The 20,559-nt window shown below is 37.2% G+C and overlaps 2 protein-coding genes across 5 annotated transcripts in view; one reads left to right on the top strand and one right to left on the bottom strand.

The window, feature by feature from the left end:
- PCGF3 (polycomb group ring finger 3) overlaps window positions 1-20,559 on the bottom strand; it is a 64,736-nt gene that overhangs the window by 9,823 nt on the left and 34,354 nt on the right. For 2 of the 3 annotated variants that reach the window (XM_085213981.1, XM_085213984.1), the window contains 6 exons: window positions 15,620-15,737; window positions 5,855-5,951; window positions 3,855-3,910; window positions 2,693-2,803; window positions 2,144-2,232; window positions 834-971 (listed from right to left, as the gene is read on the bottom strand). In XM_085213981.1, coding sequence (XP_085070107.1) covers window positions 834-971; window positions 2,144-2,232; window positions 2,693-2,803; window positions 3,855-3,910; window positions 5,855-5,951; window positions 15,620-15,737 — 609 coding nt within the window. Of the gene's footprint in view, window positions 1-833; window positions 972-2,143; window positions 2,233-2,692; window positions 2,804-3,854; window positions 3,911-5,854; window positions 5,952-15,619; window positions 15,738-19,934; window positions 19,978-20,559 lie in introns of all 3 variants that reach the window. The other variant, XM_085213983.1, reaches the window with a different exon arrangement.
- SLC49A3 (solute carrier family 49 member 3) overlaps window positions 8,927-20,559 on the top strand; it is a 103,570-nt gene continuing 91,937 nt past the window's right edge. Inside the window, exons 1-2 of one of the 2 annotated variants that reach the window (XM_085213979.1) lie at window positions 8,927-9,027; window positions 9,222-9,385. In XM_085213979.1, coding sequence (XP_085070105.1) covers window positions 9,263-9,385 — 123 coding nt within the window. In that variant the 5' untranslated portion in view covers window positions 8,927-9,027; window positions 9,222-9,262. The other variant, XM_085213978.1, reaches the window with a different exon arrangement.

Below are 20,559 nucleotides of genomic sequence, written 5' to 3'. Positions count from 1 at the left end.
GTGTTGACACCCCAGACTGGAAAGCAAATGACTGAGATGAAAAGAGTCTATGAGCAAGACCCAGAGAAGTAGTCAACAGAAGTTGCATTACATGTTTGCCTTAAGTGTTAATTTGAAATCTGAAATGAGAAAAGTGTGAAAAATTGTCTTTCTTTTGGTACAGTTCACCGTAAGTTCTTTACATGATTCCAAGTATTCCCTTGGAAAGGAAGGGTATAGCACTTTGCTTATGGTAGGCAGAGACTTCACTGACAGCACAGAAAAGAACAAAATATTCATGCTGCTTTCCCTTAAGGTCAACATCAGTAGTGCTTAATTATTTGTTACTGACTGTCCCCTGCAGTGAATGTGAAACTTCTGCAAGGGCCATGTATATGAAACAGCCATATATGCACCTGAATATAATGTATGAAATAAAACTCCTTGAAAAGTCTGTTTCAGTGCATGTAGAACCTCGTAACAAAGCCATTTCATCCAAGTATGGATGTGAAAAGATGCACTGCAGACTAATAGGCAAATCCTTTATAAGCCCAAACTACATTTTAATTGTAACATTTAGGATAAGGAGGTGGTGGAAGAAGGAAAATCTACAGGAAATAAGACCATAAATCCTAAACTGAAAGTGAAAAAAAATATTATGTTTGTAGAAAAATAACTTGTTTAAATTCACCTCCTTAGTTTACAAAAATGACAATACAGAATACAATTTAAGACACTGCGTTTGCTGCTACTTTCAGAAAGTAAAATAAGATGTTGCTTTGAAAAAGAACGATCCCTTTCTTTTGCATATAACTTTTTATGCACAGAATTCTATTTGAAGATTATAATATTACCTCATTAAAAGAAGAAAGGTTTAGTTTTTTGGCAATGAACTTCTTTAGATGCAGGACTGTTGCTTGTGCTGAACAGCGAATCCATTTTCGTTTTAATCCACGCAGTTTGCTGCTGTTGCATTCCAAGCAGATGCTTACCTTCAGGGAAAAGCAAGCAGTCAGGGCTGGGTGCAAGAAGTTACTGCAGTCCTCATTATGTATTCCGTAAGCAGTTTACATTAATACAATGAAGTGAAAAATACTAATATTCCTTAAAGTGAAATGCATGCAGTCCAATTAAAGAAAACATTTCCAAAGAACTTGTCATTTAGTGATAAGCATGCTTGACTAAAAATTCTTCTCTTAATGATGGAAGAAGTATGTGTCAGTGCATATTCACAGGCTGCCAAAAACTCATGAGGGCCCTACATCTAAAAAGAGTCTGAAATATAATAAGAAAATTGTTTTCAATTCTTAACAATTGCTTATACTGTAACTTCTTGCTTTTAATGCAGTTGCTAATTCCAGAGAATTTTAATGTAAGTTTAAAAGAAAATAGCAAATTCAAAAAGAATGGACAAAAATGACGTAACATACTTATAAAATTCTAAGGATGAGCATCAAAATAAAGTTTATTCCATTTCTATGCTTCAATTCTCACTTTTCTCATCTCTCAATTTGTTATTTAGTTTAAGCTCTGTGATGATTCACTTTATGTGCTAACAGGATCTAGTATTAGGCACAATCCCTTTGGAAGCTGTCTTGTTGTATAATTGAAAATTAATCCAAGTTAAATTTACACTGGAGACATAAGGGAAAAATATAAAAGGCATGGCTGGTATATCCTAGCAAGAGATTTCACTTTCAAATGTGCACTGTATTTACAACTTGATGATGGACTTTCTGGCTTTCATACTATTTTGATGGTATAGAACTATTAGAAAAGAGAACAAGGTTTTATTCATAATTATTGATACAATTCAGTTCAGTGTATTAGAATAACACTGAGATACACATATTCATAAAAGGACCCAAATAAGCTGAATCTGTATTAATCTGAAAGCCAGTAAACAGTTTGAAACTCAATAAAATGACAGAAATAGTAGGTTTTAACAAAAGTGCCTTTAAAATATTATCCATTCCTGCTGTATCCCAACAATTAACTCATACTTACACAAAATCATGGTGCAACAATGCATCTTGTTTTTGGCAGAGAACAAACAAACAAACAAACAAACAAAAAGCTTGAAACAGTTGCTTTTCTTTATTAATTTAACAAAGCCCTAAAGCTAAAACTCCAGATACAAATAAAACATGACCTATGAGCCCACCTGTTCATCGCTTCGGTGGTAGTCATTATCTTCTTCCTGTTTTTCCTCAGAAGTTTCTTTGTTTGAATTTTCATCTGTTTTAGTTTCACCTTAGGTAAGAAAGCAGATATGTGGGATAACACTTGTCAGAAGATTCTCATGTTAACATGATTGAAACAGCAGAGTTCATGACTGCAATACAGAATAACTTCTCAGACAGTAATTATTTTGCTTAGCAACACAAGCTGCCAACAGACCCACACATAAAAGACCAGAACAAGTATACACAGTAGCGTTCAGTTCAACTGCTAGCAGTGCAGGAGTTGTGTAGTTTCACTGAGTCCCCATGCGGGTACTACTCTGGAGATAGCCTTCACCAAGAGTGAAGGAGAAGCTAAAAATAAAGGTTACATGAACAAATTAGAGGCAAAAGCAGCCTACGTGCACTGTGTTGTACAGCATGATGAAGCAATTCTTAAAAACCAACTGGACACATACCTCTGGCAGACCTGTTTGACAGTTATGAGCAGCACTCTACCCAAGAAAGAATAAATAAATAAAAACATTTACCATTTCGATGAGAATCCAGATGCTGCTTTGCAGAACATGTCTCCCCTTTGATGTCTCCTGGAACTTCCATGCCCAGTTTGTGATAAAATTCCCTTTGCTTTTTCATTTCCGCTGTTTAAAAAATTGTAAATATTAACCCCTGTAATGAAGTTCTAATACAATACTTCTGAAGTTATTCCAAATCTCTCTCTTCGCAGGCTATCAGCAAGTAGCGATGTTTTCACCACTTAATCCTCTATCTCTGCTATTGCATCAAGTCATGGCTGACCTTATTTGCCAGAGTCAGAATACCAGTCATCTGTATAGCTACTATGATAACATTCTTATTAAAATGAGATAATTTTAAGTACTGTGCTTTATTCTGAATCCCTCCCACAACATTTTAGTCAAACTACCGTTTTTGAATTTTTATTTACTGTTCTGATTTTCAGTATGCTAGAAATAATTTTCATATAATCTATTTAAGCTTGCTTATCAATATCTGAGAAATCCATTTTTCATCATAAGTGAATTAAGATATTCTATTTAAATGAAAGTTGTGACGTAAATAAGTGGCAAAAATATGTTGTGACAAAAATATCATAGGGTAGTTACTGTAAAGTTTATATGAACTTGCTTATTTGAACAGATCCACTCTCAAAGAGAATTATGACAATACGAACTAAAAGCCACCTGTTGAGGAAGAACTCGCTCAGTATAGGAAAACTTCACTGAAACTAAAATCAGTACAGCATTACATTCTACCTCTTGAGAATTCTGGAAATCTGGCATAATAGATCTATGTCCACAGTTTACAAAGAAAAAAAAATGGCAGCTGCATTGTGCCAATATGTAAAAGCTGAACGAATGTTGTGGTTTAGCAGTAGTTGTGGTTTAGTACTTTATGATTAAATATCCCATTTTGCATTTTTTTTCCTCTCCATAAAATTACTGCTAGTACAGATATGAAGCCAAATCAATCACAAGATATAGAACTAATGAAAGAACAAATTTTATGCTGTATATTTTATTTCTCCTCAATTTCCCCTCTCTTCTGTACTTCATCACTTGAAACTGTGAGATTTTTTATTTGGTTGTGGGTTTTTTTTGCTTGTTTGTTTTTTAACTGTTACAGAAGTATGTGCAGAACTGTGTCTAAAAAAGGGATCATACTACAACTTACCTTCTTGGAGGCCTGGCACAAGTTTGTAAACAATATCTTGCATTGTTCTGTCATGACTATCAAGGAGGAAAAAAACAGAATCAGAAGTTTCACTCAACTATCTTGTTTCAAAACATATATGCTAAGCAAGTCTCAGTGCTAAAATGATTTAAAAGCTCTAACTCTGTTAAAAAAGAATTTCAATTCTCAAGCTTTACATGAAACAAGAGACGAGAATAGTTAGAAAGGAACGGAGATAAAGACTAAGATAGAAGGCTCATGAAAGTAAGAGGAAGAATTAGGCTTTTCCCTTCAGCAGCCAGGCACATGTCACCAGTAATCTCAAAATTCCTTTAAACTTCAAGGTAAATACATTTTTAGTAGAAAACAATCACAGATAGTATGTTTTTTGTATCTACAGATTCATCTCTCACCTTCCTGCATTATCCCTACTAGCTTTAATAAAAATGAAAGAAAATAACACACACACACATAAAAGAAAAACGACAACAACATAAAGAAAATTTGATTTTGCTCTTAAGCCATGCTTTTATCTATGAAGCCCATATAGATAATATGCCCCAAATGAAAGAAGCGTTAGAAACTCATACATGCCACGACTAGTTGAAATTCTAAACTCAATAGCAAGCTCACAAATATAAATCTCTGTTTTAAATCATAATTTACTTACTCTTTACCTGCAATTTCTACATTAGTCTAAAATAAGTCACAGTATGAAAGAAATACAGCATTATCCTAAATTCTAATTCATAAATAAAATCAGAAACAATCTAGGTATCTGTCTCAGCTGCTGCAAGGTCATTACCTCAGTAGACCTTGCAATATGAAATCCTGGATCTGACTTAAATAAGACAACGGGCTTACAAGAGTAGTCTCGGGTTTCTCATCACCTGACGTGCACTTCACAGCAGTGGAGATCAGTGAACAATTACAGAAATGGTAACAATTCGAAGAGTGTAATGGATGATTATGTATCTCTTGAAGTAGGACTACATGGAGAATCAAAATATCATTAATTCTAAAATTCATATAATTTCAAGCAATAGCAATCCCATTTATACTCGCTTGGATTTTCAGGCGCCACACGGGTGTTTTGGCAACATCTCCAAAAATATTTCAACAGAAATGAGTGAACCTACCAGCACCTCAACATCAGAAGTGAGCATTTAACATCATTAAGAATTGTAAAAGAGAAAACATACTTGGTTTATAGATTCTTCAGACAAGGGAGATGAATACAAGTGAAGAATTCATGTTTTAACGCATACAGTGAAACTTTTGACTAAGAATTATTTATTCCATAAATAAATAAATAAGACAAAAGTAGGCTAGGCAGATTATTTTAGTCTTAAAGGGACAGTACTTTATAATCATTACAGGTAGAATACTTCCTTTAAAGTATTCTGTGACCAAGAACAACTTGTGAATTCCTTTCTATATTTTCTCAATTTGATGCTCTGCTTCCTGGCCCCTTTTGGCTCTGAAAACAAACTTCTAAGCCAAGGTATAGTATTCTTGTAGCTTTACAGTAGATGAAGATGCTGTCCTGAGCCACATAAATTCCTCCCTTCCTATTGGCATCTACTTGTGCATTCAAAGCATACACTGATAATACCTGACACATACGTATCATATACTATCATATGTATATGTGTATCAGACACTAAAAATAGTTTTGCTGATTTAGTAAAAATATTATTTCTATACATGTTTCATCTATGTAGCTTCTATGATCCAATAAAACTTGCTCAAAAATTAACCAGGAAAGTGCATAGTTTGCATGTTCTTAAGCCTTAAAAATTCTAACAGATGTCAAGGAGTTGAAAATTCATAGGAAAGTCTGATCTTGTATAATAATTGTATATAATTTCATTCAACCTTACATTTAAACTTATAGCCTGCTGATCAGCACATAAGACATTTCAGGAGAAAGCTGTCCTGTATAAAAAGTTTAAAACAACCTAGAGTGAAATTAGTTGCATTTCTGCTTTCATACTTACCCAATATACTGCAAAGGGTGGCTCTGATGTATAACAATTCTACATGTCGGACAGGTGTTGTTTTCTTCCAAATATTTCACCAGGCAGCTTCTACAGACTGATAAAAAGGACATTCATTATTAAAAAGAAATAAAACAAGCATACTGAAAAATAGAAAAGCTTGTTTTTATATCACTGCAAAATGCTTGTTACTGAAATATACATAAGAGCGATTTTTTCCATCATACAAGCATGTCTAACCATGCAGAATGCAGTTTTCAACATTTTTCATAAAGGCTCTTGATACAGGGAAGTGCTGCACTTAGAATCAAAGCACCTTTACACAGACAGAGTCTGCCTAATACAGCACACAACACACAATCCAATTTCGGAACTTACTAGAACAGCTATTTCTATCAGGTCAGCTTGCAGCATCCAGTTTGCACAAATGATATTACAGGCACTATATGCCACTAAGGTACTAAGCCAATTTGCTTTAACCATGGCTGCATACAGAAATAAGGTGTGTGTGGAAATGAAACTAGGACAAACAAGTTAGTAGTATTTTTTTCTTTTTTTTCTTCTTCTTTTTTAAGAATAGAAAACTCTGGTGGTAATTTCACTTCTAACTTTCACAGAGTACATGACAGTACATAACTTCTCTCAGAAAAATAATTAAATGTGGACAGATCTTCAGTATTCATAAAAAGAGGGTGGTGAAGGCTGCTAAAGCACTGCTACGTTATAGAGCTGAATGCCACTGAAATGTTTTCCAGCTGTATATGCATGCTCATCTGCACCTGGTTCAAAATAAACTATTTATTAAGAAACAGTATAGGTAATATACACCACTACATGATTTCCTGACACACTTGAAGTTCTAAATAAAACTCCAACTTTATATGTTAAGGAAAAAAAAAAAAAAAAGCATATTACCTTTCTCTTGGGCAACACCAGTTCATTTAATTTTGGTATTAATGCACTCATTACACAATGTAAAAGAATTTCTGTAACTACAGTGCCATCTAGCTCTCAGATAGGTTGTTGGTACATTTCAATAAACAGCTGGTAATATCAAGAAAATTACACAGCACCAAAGCAGGTATAAGGACTTTTTACTTTATACTGTATTTTCACATTCATAATGACAGTACCACAGCTGGTAGAGGTTATGGTCATGTCAAGACTCATAGCTTTGAACACAAAGCATAGACCTTGCATAGCAATATGTGGCAGTGGAATGCCACATCAGCAGTTCTATTTTCCTATTTCAATCAATCTTCCAGTCTGGAAGAAGTGTACATGAATTCCTACCAAACAGAACTCAGTGTAAGTCAGCCTAGATTCTGATAGGCGTATTAGTCCACCCACAGCAACTAAATCAATGCAATTAGATGGCTTATCAAGAGTTCTGCAGTCTTCTAGATTGATTTTTTGTTTTGTTTTCTTCTCAAGGTCAAGTTGGGATTAATAAACTCTCCTGAACATGGAAGTCCTAGAAATACAGAACAGATAATATGCAAAACATTCTGGAGTCTGAAACAATAGTATTATTAGAGAATTTCAATGAAGTGGGCTTTCAAAGTATCCCATCTTCATTTATCCAAATAGTTGGACACTGATTGTAGCCCTAAACTAGTATATTTTCTGCTTGCTTTCACAGTACACTTAATCATATCCAGGAACATGCACTAGAAAAGGAATAGGGAAGTTGATTATTTATTTGTGCAGCTCCACTCTTCCTGACAATTTCCATTCTGTATCTAGTTCAACAAATAGTTGTTCACCATCCTCATGAGCTCACAGAATACTACCTTCTGTTTCTCATTTCAAAATATCGTTTACACATAAACATCACTGAATATCAAATTGAAAATATGAAAGTTTATAAAGACTTACATATATCTGATGACCTAGAACTCTGACCAAGAGACCAAGAGGAAACTAGGAAAGATTTAATAATGAATTTCTACTATTGAATGTTTTACCTACTCATTTAGAGGCCTGCCTGATACCAACAATCTAGAGATAGAGAAGAGAAATGAAGTATAAAAAGAAGTGAAAAAGTGTGTTTTTTCTCAAGAAGATTCTCACCGCAGGTTTCAACTATTCCTTTTACTGCTGAAAAGTCTATGAATGTCCAAGGAGAGGAATACGAAGAAAAATGAGGTAACTGCGTAGTTATGAGCAGAATCAGAAAGAAAATTACAACTCAGCAGAGAATTCATTATCTCAACAGGCAAGGCACTTTCAGGATAGATTCTGCAAGGATGCTTTCTCAGGAGTGTATATCATTAGTATTAACATACACAACATAAGTATGGAAGTGTGACAAGAACAATAAATTTATTAAAACTGATAACATAACTTAGGAATGATATACAATGGAAAATGTAATCTTAGCTGAGATTACTTAACCTTTCTAGCAAATTTTAGGCGGTAAATAAAACAAGTTAAACAAAAACTTTCAGTGGAGATGAAGCCATTGCAATTAAATAATTAATTCTCTTCCAAGAAAGCTTAGGACAATGAAGATATTCAAACAACATACTAGTTTTATCAGAGTAATATACTATGACAGATGCATTTTAAAATGGTTTCTGAAGTTGCATGCCAAGTACTACTAAATAGACTAATACAGGTCTACACGAACAAAACTAATGATGTTCTAAGCTCTTAGCAGATAAAAGCAGACAAAGAGAGAGTCCAACTTACATATATGTGTTGGTTAACTGAAGAGATTCTGAAGACACAGCTCAAAAAATACTTTTGCTAAAACCTTGTAATATAAAGATATCTTTGAGTGAAGCGTGACAAGAGCCCCATAAATGAAAGTAAAAGGCAAGAAGGCTTCACAGTGACTGAGAATAAAGGCGCTGAAGGGGAATAGTTAGAGATAGTTTATAGAAGTAAGAATGTAGAGCTTGTTATAAAATAAGGGATGGCAGACACTGGGTCTGGGATAGCGAGGGGGATGAAGGCCATACAGATAAGGTTTGAGAACAGCCCGAGGACATCTGGCAGAGAGATGATTAGATGTCCACGGGACTAGAAGAAACTGTTTTGCAGAGATGCCCCTCCAAAAGGTCAGAATTTTACAGCGAGGAAGGTCAGAAGCCTTCGCTCTTCTTCGAAGAGAACAAATCTTCATCCCACAACCCACTACGCACGCGCAAGAGGGGAGGGTTTGCATGGTAATGAACTCTCGGGGGTGTAATGAATATGTAGCCGAATTCGGGGAAAACTATTGATTACGTATTAGTTTGGCCTGTATCTGTAGTACTGTAGCATTTTTCCAGACGGTGTGCAAGCTCAGAGGAATTATCCCCCTCGCACTAGGGCTTTTGTGCAATTGCCAATAAAACATACCTTCCCTATATCCTTACAGGCTATAGGGTTTGATTTCCACACGTCAGTTTGGCACCCCAGATGGGACGTACAGTGGACCAGCTGAGAGAAGGGACACCTTTGGCATGCCCCGAGATTTCTCACAAGGACTCCTTTTTCTCATCCAATCACTGCGGGAGCAGACAAGGACCACCGGCAGACCAGGTATGTGACTGGGAAACGGGACCTGTAAGTCATACGCGAGGAAGAGAGCTATCATTCCCCCTTCAGTTGGTTGATTGGTGACAGGATATAGTTGGTATTCTGAAATGTTGCCTGGGCTCTCCTTGCTGTGGTAGCAGGAGTTTTGGGTTTGCATGCTCGTTTACCATCTATTGCTATATTTGGTACCGTGTATTTGAACAAGTCACTGTATTAGTACCACCGAAATATCCTCTGAGGAATTCTGAGCTTGGTTAAGACTGGTCTTGTGTGTCCTCAGTGAGTGTGGTGTGAGTAAGACATAGCAAAGCTACAGGGTGAGAGTGGAGTCCTGACCCGTGCTTCTGTCCTCCCGTGAGGGAAATGGACAAATGGACGGGACAGACGAAGTGAAAATTTGTCTTTGTCTTGTTATCTGTTTTGTTAATTGTCTCGTTACCTGTTGTTATTATCTTAGTAGTTGTAAAATACCAAAGTCAATTGGGAAAGGGAATGGGACAAACTGTTTTGATGATATAAGAAAGTGTAATTGTTAATGGTATATGGAAGTAGAATTGACAGTATGTGGAAGTGCAACTGAGGGTACAAATAGTGGAATAACATACAAAAGAAAAAGGGTTAAAGAGAAAGTGAGTTCATCTGTGTTAGCATGAGAGCAACCCCCCCGCACCGTTCCCTCGCGAGCAGAACTTGGTGTGAGAGAGTGAGCTGCAGATGGAGACTGCTTCTGTAAACAGCATTACTGACAAAGGGGGAGGTGGAGGAGTAGGGCGCTGGAAGTGAGAATAGCCTTCATCTGCAGAGACCTACAAAACCCGAAATCCCAGTGTTAGCACTGGGAGCCTCTGGAGAAGAGGCGGTAAAACTGAAATATGATGTTAGTAGTTGATGTAATGACAAGAGTTTGGGATGTGAAAAGTTTGGGAAGGAAACAGGCTGAGGAAGGCAAAGATGTGAGAGGGATGTCAGGACTGAAGGGAGGTGAGCGACATAAAGGAAAAACAAAAAAACTGATTGAGAAACAGAGATAGTAAGGAAACTGGGAATAACAGCAGTGTTACAGCACTAGAGCAGGGCTGTAGGACCCAGAGATCCACTCAGAGAGAGGTGGGGGGTCTGGGAGAGTCCAGGGAGGGCTCTGCCCCACTGGAACAAAAGCAGTGTGCAGAGAGGGAAGAGGGAACCATCTCTGGTTGCAAAACTGAAGGATGGGAACCTGGGAAGTTTGCCCTGGCAGATCCACTGGTTAAATTGCAGCTAGGGGAGCAGGATAATGAGGTTTATCTTTTGGTGGATATGAGTGCCTCTTACCACCTGTAAATGAATTTGTAGTAGGAGCTAATGCCCAGTAAGAAAAGGCTTACATTTTGGGATCAATTAAATGCAGGCTGAGAAAACAAGTAGGAATACATAAATTCTTGTACACACCAAGTTACTCTGGCAAGAAATTAAATAAAACTGGAGCTAAGGATCAAAAACTATTAACTGTTGAAAATTGTAAGTTGGGAAAAACAAGGTTGTAGTCCCAGAAGTTACAGAAATCTTGAATAAAATACGCTTAGGAATGTGGGTATCTGGGATACTTTGCAGAGCTAAAAATGCAGCCCTAGATAGAAGTTAAAAGCAAGGATTAACCCAGTCAGGATAAAGCAGTGCCCTTTTAGGATATGTGACTGTAGAAGGATAAAAGAAATAATAGATAATTTTTGGAGTTTGGATTACTAATTGAATATGAATCCAACTACAGGACTCCAAACCTGCCAATGAAAAATTTGAAAGCAAGTGCTATAGTTTGGTTTGATTTGAGAGCAAGTAATAGAATAGTTGAATACTCTCAGTGGTAGCAAATCCATCCACTTTATTAAGCAAGTTAAGGAATGAGTAGGTGAGGTTTACCTGCTGGATTTGAAGGATGCCCTTCCTGCCTGCTTTGGCAAAAGGAAGTCTAAGGTTATTTGCCTTTGAATAGGAAAACCCCAATATGGGGAGAAAAGACTCAGTTAACCTGGACAGTGTTACCCAGGGTTGCGAAAACAGCTCAGTGATTTTTGAGAGCTGGTCAACTCGTGAACCTGAGACTTGAGTTCCTCCATCCCACAGTGAAACCTTACTGCAGTACATGGATGTCACAGAAACAAAAGAGGACTGTGTGCAATGGACTGTGAGTTTGCTGAATTTCTTGGTTTAAATGATTATCAAGTTTCTCAACATAAAGCACAAATAACTCCATAGCAAGTGACGTATTTGGTATATGAGATTACAGCTGGACTTCAAACCTTAAGGACTATCAAGAAAGAAGCCATCTGCCAAGCCCCTGAGTCACAAACTGCCAAGGAACTTCATACGTTCCCAGGAATGACAGGATGGTGCCAACTGCGGATACACAGCTATGGACTGTGGTAAAGCCAAAATTTTATATGAAATGTGGAGGCAAGGAGGGCATTCCCTCAGCTGAAAGAAGAACTCATGAAGGCCCCCTGCTCTGGGGCTACCAGACATGACTAATCCCTTCTACCTGTTCTTGCATGAAAAACAAGGAATAGCCCTGGGAGTCCTTGCCCAGAACCACGGACCCTATCAAAGGGCAGTGGCACACTTCTCCAAACAGCTTGATGAAGTGAGTAAGGGATGGCCGGGGTGCTTGAGGGCGGTGGCTGCACTGGTACTCAATATTCAAGAAGCCAGTGAAGTTATGCTAGGCATTATAAGAATAAGAGTTTTAATATCTCATACCGTGTCTGCTGTATTGGAGGTAAAAGGGGGGCACTGGCTGTCATCCCAAAAGTTACTGAAATACCAGGCCATCCTGATACAGCAGGATGATGTAGAAATAATTGTAACTAATATTGTCAACCCAGTATCTTTCCTTAGTGGAACTCCTGGACAACCAGTGTTTCATGACTGCTTTGAAACAACTGAAGCTGCATATTCCAGCCAGTCAGACCTGAAGGACAAACCCTCAGAAGATGCAGAAGACACCTGGTTTACCAACAGTAGCAGTTTTGTGAGACAAGGAAACCGTAAGGCAGGATATGCAATAGCTGCTACTGACAAGATAATGGAAGCACAACCATTACCTGTGGGGTCTTCCCCGCCCTCCCTGAAATAACTACCTGGACAAGAGTCTTAATTATATGGACAGGTGTTAATTATGTGTTTGCGATGCTACACGCTCATAGTACCATCTGAAAAGAGCAAGGATTGCACACCCAAGGAAAACAGCATGATGTAAATCTACCAAAGAGCGTATTATATTATTTATTGTGAAGGACATCAGAAAGGTAACACTGTACAAGAAACGAACTGAGATGGTGGGTCAGGTGACAGAACTGTAGGTAATTGAAGAAGGCTTTAATTCCAGACGGTAAACTTAAAATCTCTGAAGCTGAGTCAGAACATGTAAAATACTTTAGAGGGAACAGGAATCTAATTAATGATTTAGAAGGAAGGGCAACAATGGCAAATTGATTCCTCGGAACTCCCAAGAAAAGGGGAGTATCTTGGTATGTTGGTATGGACTGATACCTTTTCACAGTGGCCAGAGGGCATTCCCTTAGAACTAATAAGGCACGTGGGGTAACTAAAGTATTGTTACAGGAGGTTATTCCAAGATGCTGAGGAACTACTTGGTCTGCCAAGGAAAGTGCACTGTCAAAATTTAAAGTCAGAAAGAAAAGAGGAGTCAGTTACTAATTTGCTTTATCTCAGTGTACACGGGGTGGTGTCTGTGGGAAGTTGATGTGCTGTTACGTTGTTGTGTGCTGTTACATTTTGTATTTTGGTTGCAATAGTACTATGTTTTGTGTTATATTTATTTGTTTTCTGTTTATTTATTTGTTATTGTTAAATTTATGATTGTCACTCTTCTCCCTTCTATTTGGATCAACCTTACATTTCTATACTTAACAGAGGCTGCTATTAAGGAAGGTAACAACACTCTCATTTCTGGGCATGAATATCATAATGGGAGTAATATAATGAACAGGTGTTGTTTGGGTGGAGGTTTCTGGTGCTGTGCGGAGACGGGAGAGCTCAAACTCTCACTAGGCATAGTGAGAACTATTTGGAGCCAGTATCAAAGTCCAAGGAGGGTTAAAAGGGTAAATACCATTGGTAAGGTATAGTACAGGGTACCACAGCTTCCTGAGAGTCCTTACCCCAGTCTTAGAAGTAGCTCAGCTGGAAAAGGCTGTAGTGAATATCTCTGCAACTCTAGAAATAGCAGAAAATGTCACAACAAACTCGTTACGAGCAATCTAATCTTTGTCCAAAGTGGTACTCCAAAACAGGATGGAATTAGATCTATTAACAGCTAAAGAAGGAGGAGTATGCACAATAATAAATCAGAGTTGCTGTGCTTACAGAAATAAGGATCTGAGAATTGAAACAGACTTAAGGAAAATCTGAGAGCAAACAAAAGTCCTGCACAGGACAAGTATCAGTAACACTGACTGGGCAACAGATCTTGGGGCTCGCTTTCTAGCTGGTTACCGAGTCTAGGATGGTTAAGGTGGCTTTTCTTGGCATGCATTGTACTGGTACTATGGGTGGCCCTTACCTGCAGGTAATGAGGTGTTCTGTGTGCCTGTACCAGAATACTAGAAGGGAGTATGAGGTATGGAAGAGACATGAGTTAAGGCAAAAGGTGGAAAATGGGGCTTATTTCACATGCTAAGAAGTAGTAATCTAGCAGGTAGAAATCTTGCTAGATTAAAGAAAAGGGGGGAATTGAAAGGTGAGAAGGGCCCCATAAATGAAAGTAAGAAGGCAAAAAGGCTTCGCAGTGACTGAGAATAAGGGGGTGAAAGGGGATAGTTAGAGATAGTTTATAGAAGTAAGAATGTAGAGCTTGTTATAAAATAAGGGATGGCAGACACTGGGTCTGGGATAGCGAGGGGAATGAAGGCCATACAGATAAGGTTTGAGAACAACCCAGGGACATCTGGCAGAGAGATGATTAGATGTCCATGGGGCTAGAAGAAACTGTTTTGCAGAGATTCCCCCCCGAAATGTCAGAAGTTTACAGCGAGGAAGGTCAGAAGCCTTCGCGAGGAATAGAACAAATTTTCATCCCACAACCCACTACGCACACACAAGAGCGGAAGGTCTGCATGCTAATGAACTCTCGGGGATGTAATGAGTATCTATCCAAATTCCAGGAAAGCTACTGATCATGTATTAGTTTGACCTGTATCTGTAGCACGATTTTTCCAGACGGTGTGCAAGCTCAGAGGAATTATCCTCCTTGCACAAGGCTTTTGCGCAACTGCTGATAAAACATACCTTCCCTATATCCTTACCGGCTATAGGGTTTGATTTCCGATAAAACATACCTTCCCTATATCCTTACAGGCTATAGGGCTTGATTTCCGCATGTCATGAGGCAGCTACAGAGGACATTTAATACTACTACCATGAGTCTTTTGATTGGAAGGTTAATTCCTCAGATGATACCTACCTTGGCAAAGGAAACTCTGATTCAAAACAAGTAACAGTTCTGGCACTGCCACTTTGGACTAAATTCCTCCACAGAAGGAATGATTTATGTTGAATCTTTCTGGACTTTTATTCACCACCATTTTTCAAAGCTCATCACTCCTATATTCCATTATGTCAGCAACAAGATATAGGGATATAACTTCCAGAGAAACTCTTTGGTTTCTGTTGTTGCTGTTTGTTTTTGTTGTGACCCTTTTTGTTTCTTTGTTTTAAAACTAAGGCTTTGTGATGTTCTAATGCCTAATTCACTGCTGTGAAACTTGAAATTCACAGTGCAACATAACAATCTCAGTAAAATGTTCCAGAAGAAAAACCTATTTCTAGAGTAGAAGGAAATTTACTTATTCCTTATCAAACATGTCTGCTCTCTTCATAGGGTCAGGAGACAAGAGCAAGGAGGCTGCAGGTAGAGAACATATACTGTGTCAAATGTCACGGAAGAGAGAACTATGCATACCACATTCTTTCAGCATGAAAATAGGCTGCATTTTTGAATATGTATATTACCACCTCTGTATGGCTTCAAGTTCATGCATTACAGCTTTAACATCCTCTCTTCACTCAGTTTGTAAAAACAACAACATCATTTTGTTAATTGTTAATTAAAAAAAAAACAGTGGAGAAAAGCACATATTTTTCTGGCTGCTGCACAACAGACTTTTGAATTTCATCTAAAAATCATGTTGCACATCAAGGAAAAAAAAGCAATCTCTTGAATGTAATTATAATCATACTTACATGTATGTAAGCATTCTGTTACAGTGGTAGCATCAATCAGGTATCCATTGCACAGACGACAGGTTATATGGGCATTAATGTCCCAGAGCTTAATCTTTCTTGTTAGCATCTTTGGTGTCTACAGAAAAGAAACCATACAGAAACACAGTTGCAGTGATGAAGTAAAGGAAATTTGGTGATAAATTATTAACTATAATTCACTTTAAATATATGTTTACACAACTTAAGGTTCTCATATAGTCTATAGTCTATTTTCTCAGTTGCTCTGAGAAAACAATTTACAGAACCTATGACTTAAGAAGCACATTGTTACCTTTAAAATATATACACATATATATTTATCTATATACGTATGCATATACCTATAGATATATAGAACATATATATATACTATATATAGAACATACACACACACATATGCTGAGAAGACAACTAAGAGAATTTATTGTCACCGTAAGTTGACAGCATCAATTAAATGGCAGGCTAAACTGGCTTATAACTTAGTACACTCGCCTCCTGCACTTCAGATGTGATCACATTATTACACTGCTCTCTGTTATGGCTCATAAACACTAATAGTTTTCATCTAGTTTAGTAGGGAATACATTTCAGAATTTTTATGCTAACTCATTTGCCCAAAATTTCACAAAGAAATACTTTAACAAGCTTGTCTTACCTTTAACATATTGTATCTTTTCTCTCTTGTTTATTGAAGTGGTATTAAGCAGGAAGGACTATGCATCATAAAGCAAACCTTCATACCAATCTGATCTAAACTAGAGTTGACAAAGTACTTTATGTTCCATTATAACATTGGAAAAGCACATAATTTATCACAAGCTCGTGAAGTTCTGTATTGTCCTATGCAAAATGTACTAGGAAGAATTCTAGTATTCGTGGTTAATTAACAGACAAATATCAAACTTGTTTTATGGTATCTGAGATTTCTTAATTAAGGTAGCAACTAGCTTCTGACCGAAGAATGCAAAGCACGAACTCTAGAACCCAGACCCAAACATATGTCAGAATCTATTCTAGAAACTTAATTACTTTTCTAAATCTTAATTTATAGTTTTATTTCTAACTATTTCAAAAGTAGGTGCATCCTCAACACTTTCAATCTAGCCTATGAGGTATCCAGATAAAGAAGCTACTGCATGAATTATTTAACATTTCTAGTACTCACGGAAAAAGGTTTTTAGCATCATTCTTACAAACAGTTCAGGAGATGGGTTTAAATTACTGTTCATGTAGAGAGCACTTTATAAATCTCAATTCACAATGCGTAAAAGAGAAGTTAAGTTACAAGGATACTTAGGTATTGCTAATACAACTCTACTTGTAGAGACAGGAATGCAGAACGAAGTGCTCAGGATTACCACAGATTGACTCCAACCATTAAAGAGGCAGAAAAGTCAAAGATATTACAGAGAAAACTGAAGCAAAAAAAATATATATATTTTCTAGCAAAAGCTAGATGCAACCTTTTCTGCCACTACAGTAGAGACGTAGTTATTACACTAATCACATGACACAGCACTAGAAAAAACCTGCAGCAAATGTAGATCAATTGAGATGGGACATAATATTAAGAGAACAACAAACAAACCATACAGAGAAAAAGTAAAAATGCTGCAAAGTGTAATAAAGTCAATTTTACCAGAAAAAAAAAAAAGAAAAAAGGATGAAACATCCTCCACTGACCGGATGGGAAGCAAAATTAATCACCCCTCAGCAACAGAAAAAAATACATGTTCAATAAAATATCCAAAGCATGTATATCTGGCAAACTCATGAACTGAAATGTTAAATAAAGTTATCATCTGATATGAAATCATATAATTTCAGAGCACAGACCAGAATGTGAATTTTTAAAACATCGTTTTCAGAACATAACAGCACTTTTTCACAATTTAACACTGCAAATATTAGGTTCCTGTAAAAATTAACAAAGCAAATCTGTACAACACAGTGCTTCATTTGTTCTCCTACAGTTATCTTCTTAGATTGTAACATACTAGAGCAAGTAATCTCAACCTGAAAGAAGTGTAGATATCTTCCTGACTCTCTGTAGACTGAACAGTGACATCTGATCTAAAATGGAAGCTTTTCCCTCCTCACTTAGCAAACAGGTGAACATTAGAATCAAAATACAATGCTCCTCCCTCAAAATCTTGTCGCTGGAACAGAAGGAAGTCACAGTTATCAACCCTAGAATCATGAAACACTCTGAACAACAGATGCTTCCTAATAATCTGAATCTCACCTGCTTTTACAGGAAACATAATACACAGAGAAATGATCACTCAGCAGGCTACAAAGATTCACAGGATCAAGCTGACTGGAAGTAACTTCCCCAAAGTTCTAATCCCACTTTGCACTCAAAGTGACACAATTTAAAAGTGAATTACTCTTGGGCACAGTCCTGCTGCACTAAAACATATCCAGGAATGGATACTCCACAGTCTCTCTAGGCAATCTGTTCCAAGTTCTGACCAATTGTCATTGCCAAAAAAGTGCTCCAAGTATTTAATGGCATTGAGTGGTACTGCGCTGTAATTTGTGTGCAATTCCTCTCATCCCAAGTATGCACCTCTGATAACAGAGTGACTCCATTTTCTTGATTACTGTCCATAAGCATATGAAGATAGCAGCACCATCTTCCCTTACACTTAGAGAAAAAAAAAAAACAACTTAGGACCTTTGTAAGCACAGCATATAAAAGCAGCAACATCAATATCTCAGACAATAGCTGAACAACCACTGTTAACCACTGTTAACTGTTAATATTTAGTACTTTGCACTGGAAAATATTTTTGAATCAGGACAAAATTATTTGAAAGTGTACTGCTTTAAAGAAATAGGAAACCTTCTGGAGTTTGAGAGACCTGAATCAATTCTTGAAAGAAGTCTTGTTTTAAAGTGTTTTAACCCAGCAGGCAGCTAAACACTACAAAACCATTTACTCGTAAAGTGAAAGAAGCAGAACTCACGGAATGAGATAAAAACTATTTATTAAGACAGAAAATGAAGAGAGAAATAGCAGTAATTATCATTATGTGTATGCATAATTACATATATGTACAAAGCCAAGTGATGCACGAGCAATTGCTCACCACCCACCAACTTATCTCCAGCCAGTTCCTAAGCAGTGGTTGCCTCCTGTGCCAACTCCCCTCAGTTTTATATTTTTTTTCCACATGATGTCATATGGTATAGAATATCCTTCGGCCAGATTAGGTCAGCTGTCCCGGTTCTGTCCCCTCTCAGTTCCCTGTGCTCCTCCCATCCAGCACTTTTACTGGCAGAGCAGTACAAGAAGCTGAAATACTAAAACATTATCTGCTCTTTGCAGCACTGTTAAGCAGCACCTGAACCATCATGGTGTTACCAACATTGATTTTCTTCCAAAGCCAAAACACAGCATCATAGTGACATCATTATGAAAATCAACTCTGTTCAAACTGAAACAGGAGACAAAAAAAAAAGAAAAAAAGAAAAAGAAAGAAAGGGGCCCCCAAAATCTGGGCTAGATGAATTTTCTCTGTGAAAAACTAACCAAATCTGCTTTCCTAAAATATGCCATTGATGAATTCTGAAATGGATAAGAGAGCTATCCAAATCAATTTTGAGGAGACTGCTTTCCTAGCAGCTGTGCAATAATGAATTATTAATGAATTATTTAGAAGCAGCCTATCTACAATAGAGAAGAGGCAGTCTAATACGCTGGAACATGGATTCCATGAAGCAAAAAGTTCCATACATCCTGCCAACATGCCAAAAAAGATCACTTGAACCAAGAATCATGTTTCTTCTTAGTTCCAATTGACATTATTTGACACCAGATTGTCAGATCATCATCAGCCTCTGACTGTCTAGTAAGTACTACATCAAGGAGGAAACACATGAAAGGAGGAAACACACAAAGACAACTACAGAGACATCTGCACTGTATTTCTTATCAGTATAAATAAATATAAACAAACAAAAATGAACACAATCAGAAGATGCTGGCAGTGAATATACATGTGTCAGTCAACTGGTTTTAGTCATTTTAGTGCTTCATCCACTAAGGCAGCTTTCCATTAAGATGATCAGGCAGTGTATTACAGATCTCTCCAGTACAACTGTGCCGCCAGCAAGACGTGGCCAAATGCCCCTGTGTAATGCTTTTACCTTTCAAAGAGACTGCAGCACTGAGAACAAATACTAATTGAAGTTCAAAGAGAGGATAAGCAAAGAAACTCCTCAGAAGTTTGGCCTTATCATTAATACATATACTAGTTAGGAATATTTGGGCCTACATGAGGCATACCTCTCAAACCAGCATTTCTTTTCAGAGTTTGCCATCCAGAGACCTGAAAAGATAGAAAAATAGTCTGAAAGTTAACATCCAAAGATCCTCAAAATCCAGCTGCCACGTAGAGGGGGATGGGGCACGTGATTCGTATCTGATTAAGAAAGCAGGAAAAGTCTATCAGAATTAGAAAGTTGGAAAAGAAACTTCAAAAGAAGAAGATGTCAGTCTCCCACAAGACTGTGGGTACCACAGAAGTCCAGCTAGTCCTATTGCCATGTGAAGGCAAAATCTAGAGAAATACATTATCTTCACAAATGACAGAAGGAAAAACAAACAGAAGGATCCACAACCATGGCCTACTTAGATAGTGATAAGTTTGAAAAAAAAGAAGAAAAAAAAAAAAAAAAACAAAGAACAAAAAACATTTGGGATTGGTGATCCACAGCCAGATAAGAATTATTGTCAGCTTTCAAGCTACATTTATAAGTAATCTGTAATATCTAAAAATACTGTAGAGGAGATACTTTATATTTCCAGAATCTCTATGATTTTATTTTGGAAAATATCTACAAAAAAGATGTTTGTATCACCTTCGAGAGAGGATAATCTCATACATATATCACAGAATGAGAAAAGAAGG

Source organism: Meleagris gallopavo, chromosome Z (assembly GCF_905368555.1).
Source record: "Meleagris gallopavo chromosome Z, MGAL_WU_HG_1.1, whole genome shotgun sequence".
Taxonomy (NCBI): Eukaryota; Metazoa; Chordata; class Aves; order Galliformes; family Phasianidae; genus Meleagris; species Meleagris gallopavo.
Note: the sequence above shows the minus strand (reverse complement) of the source record. Positions and strands in the feature narration are given on the sequence as shown.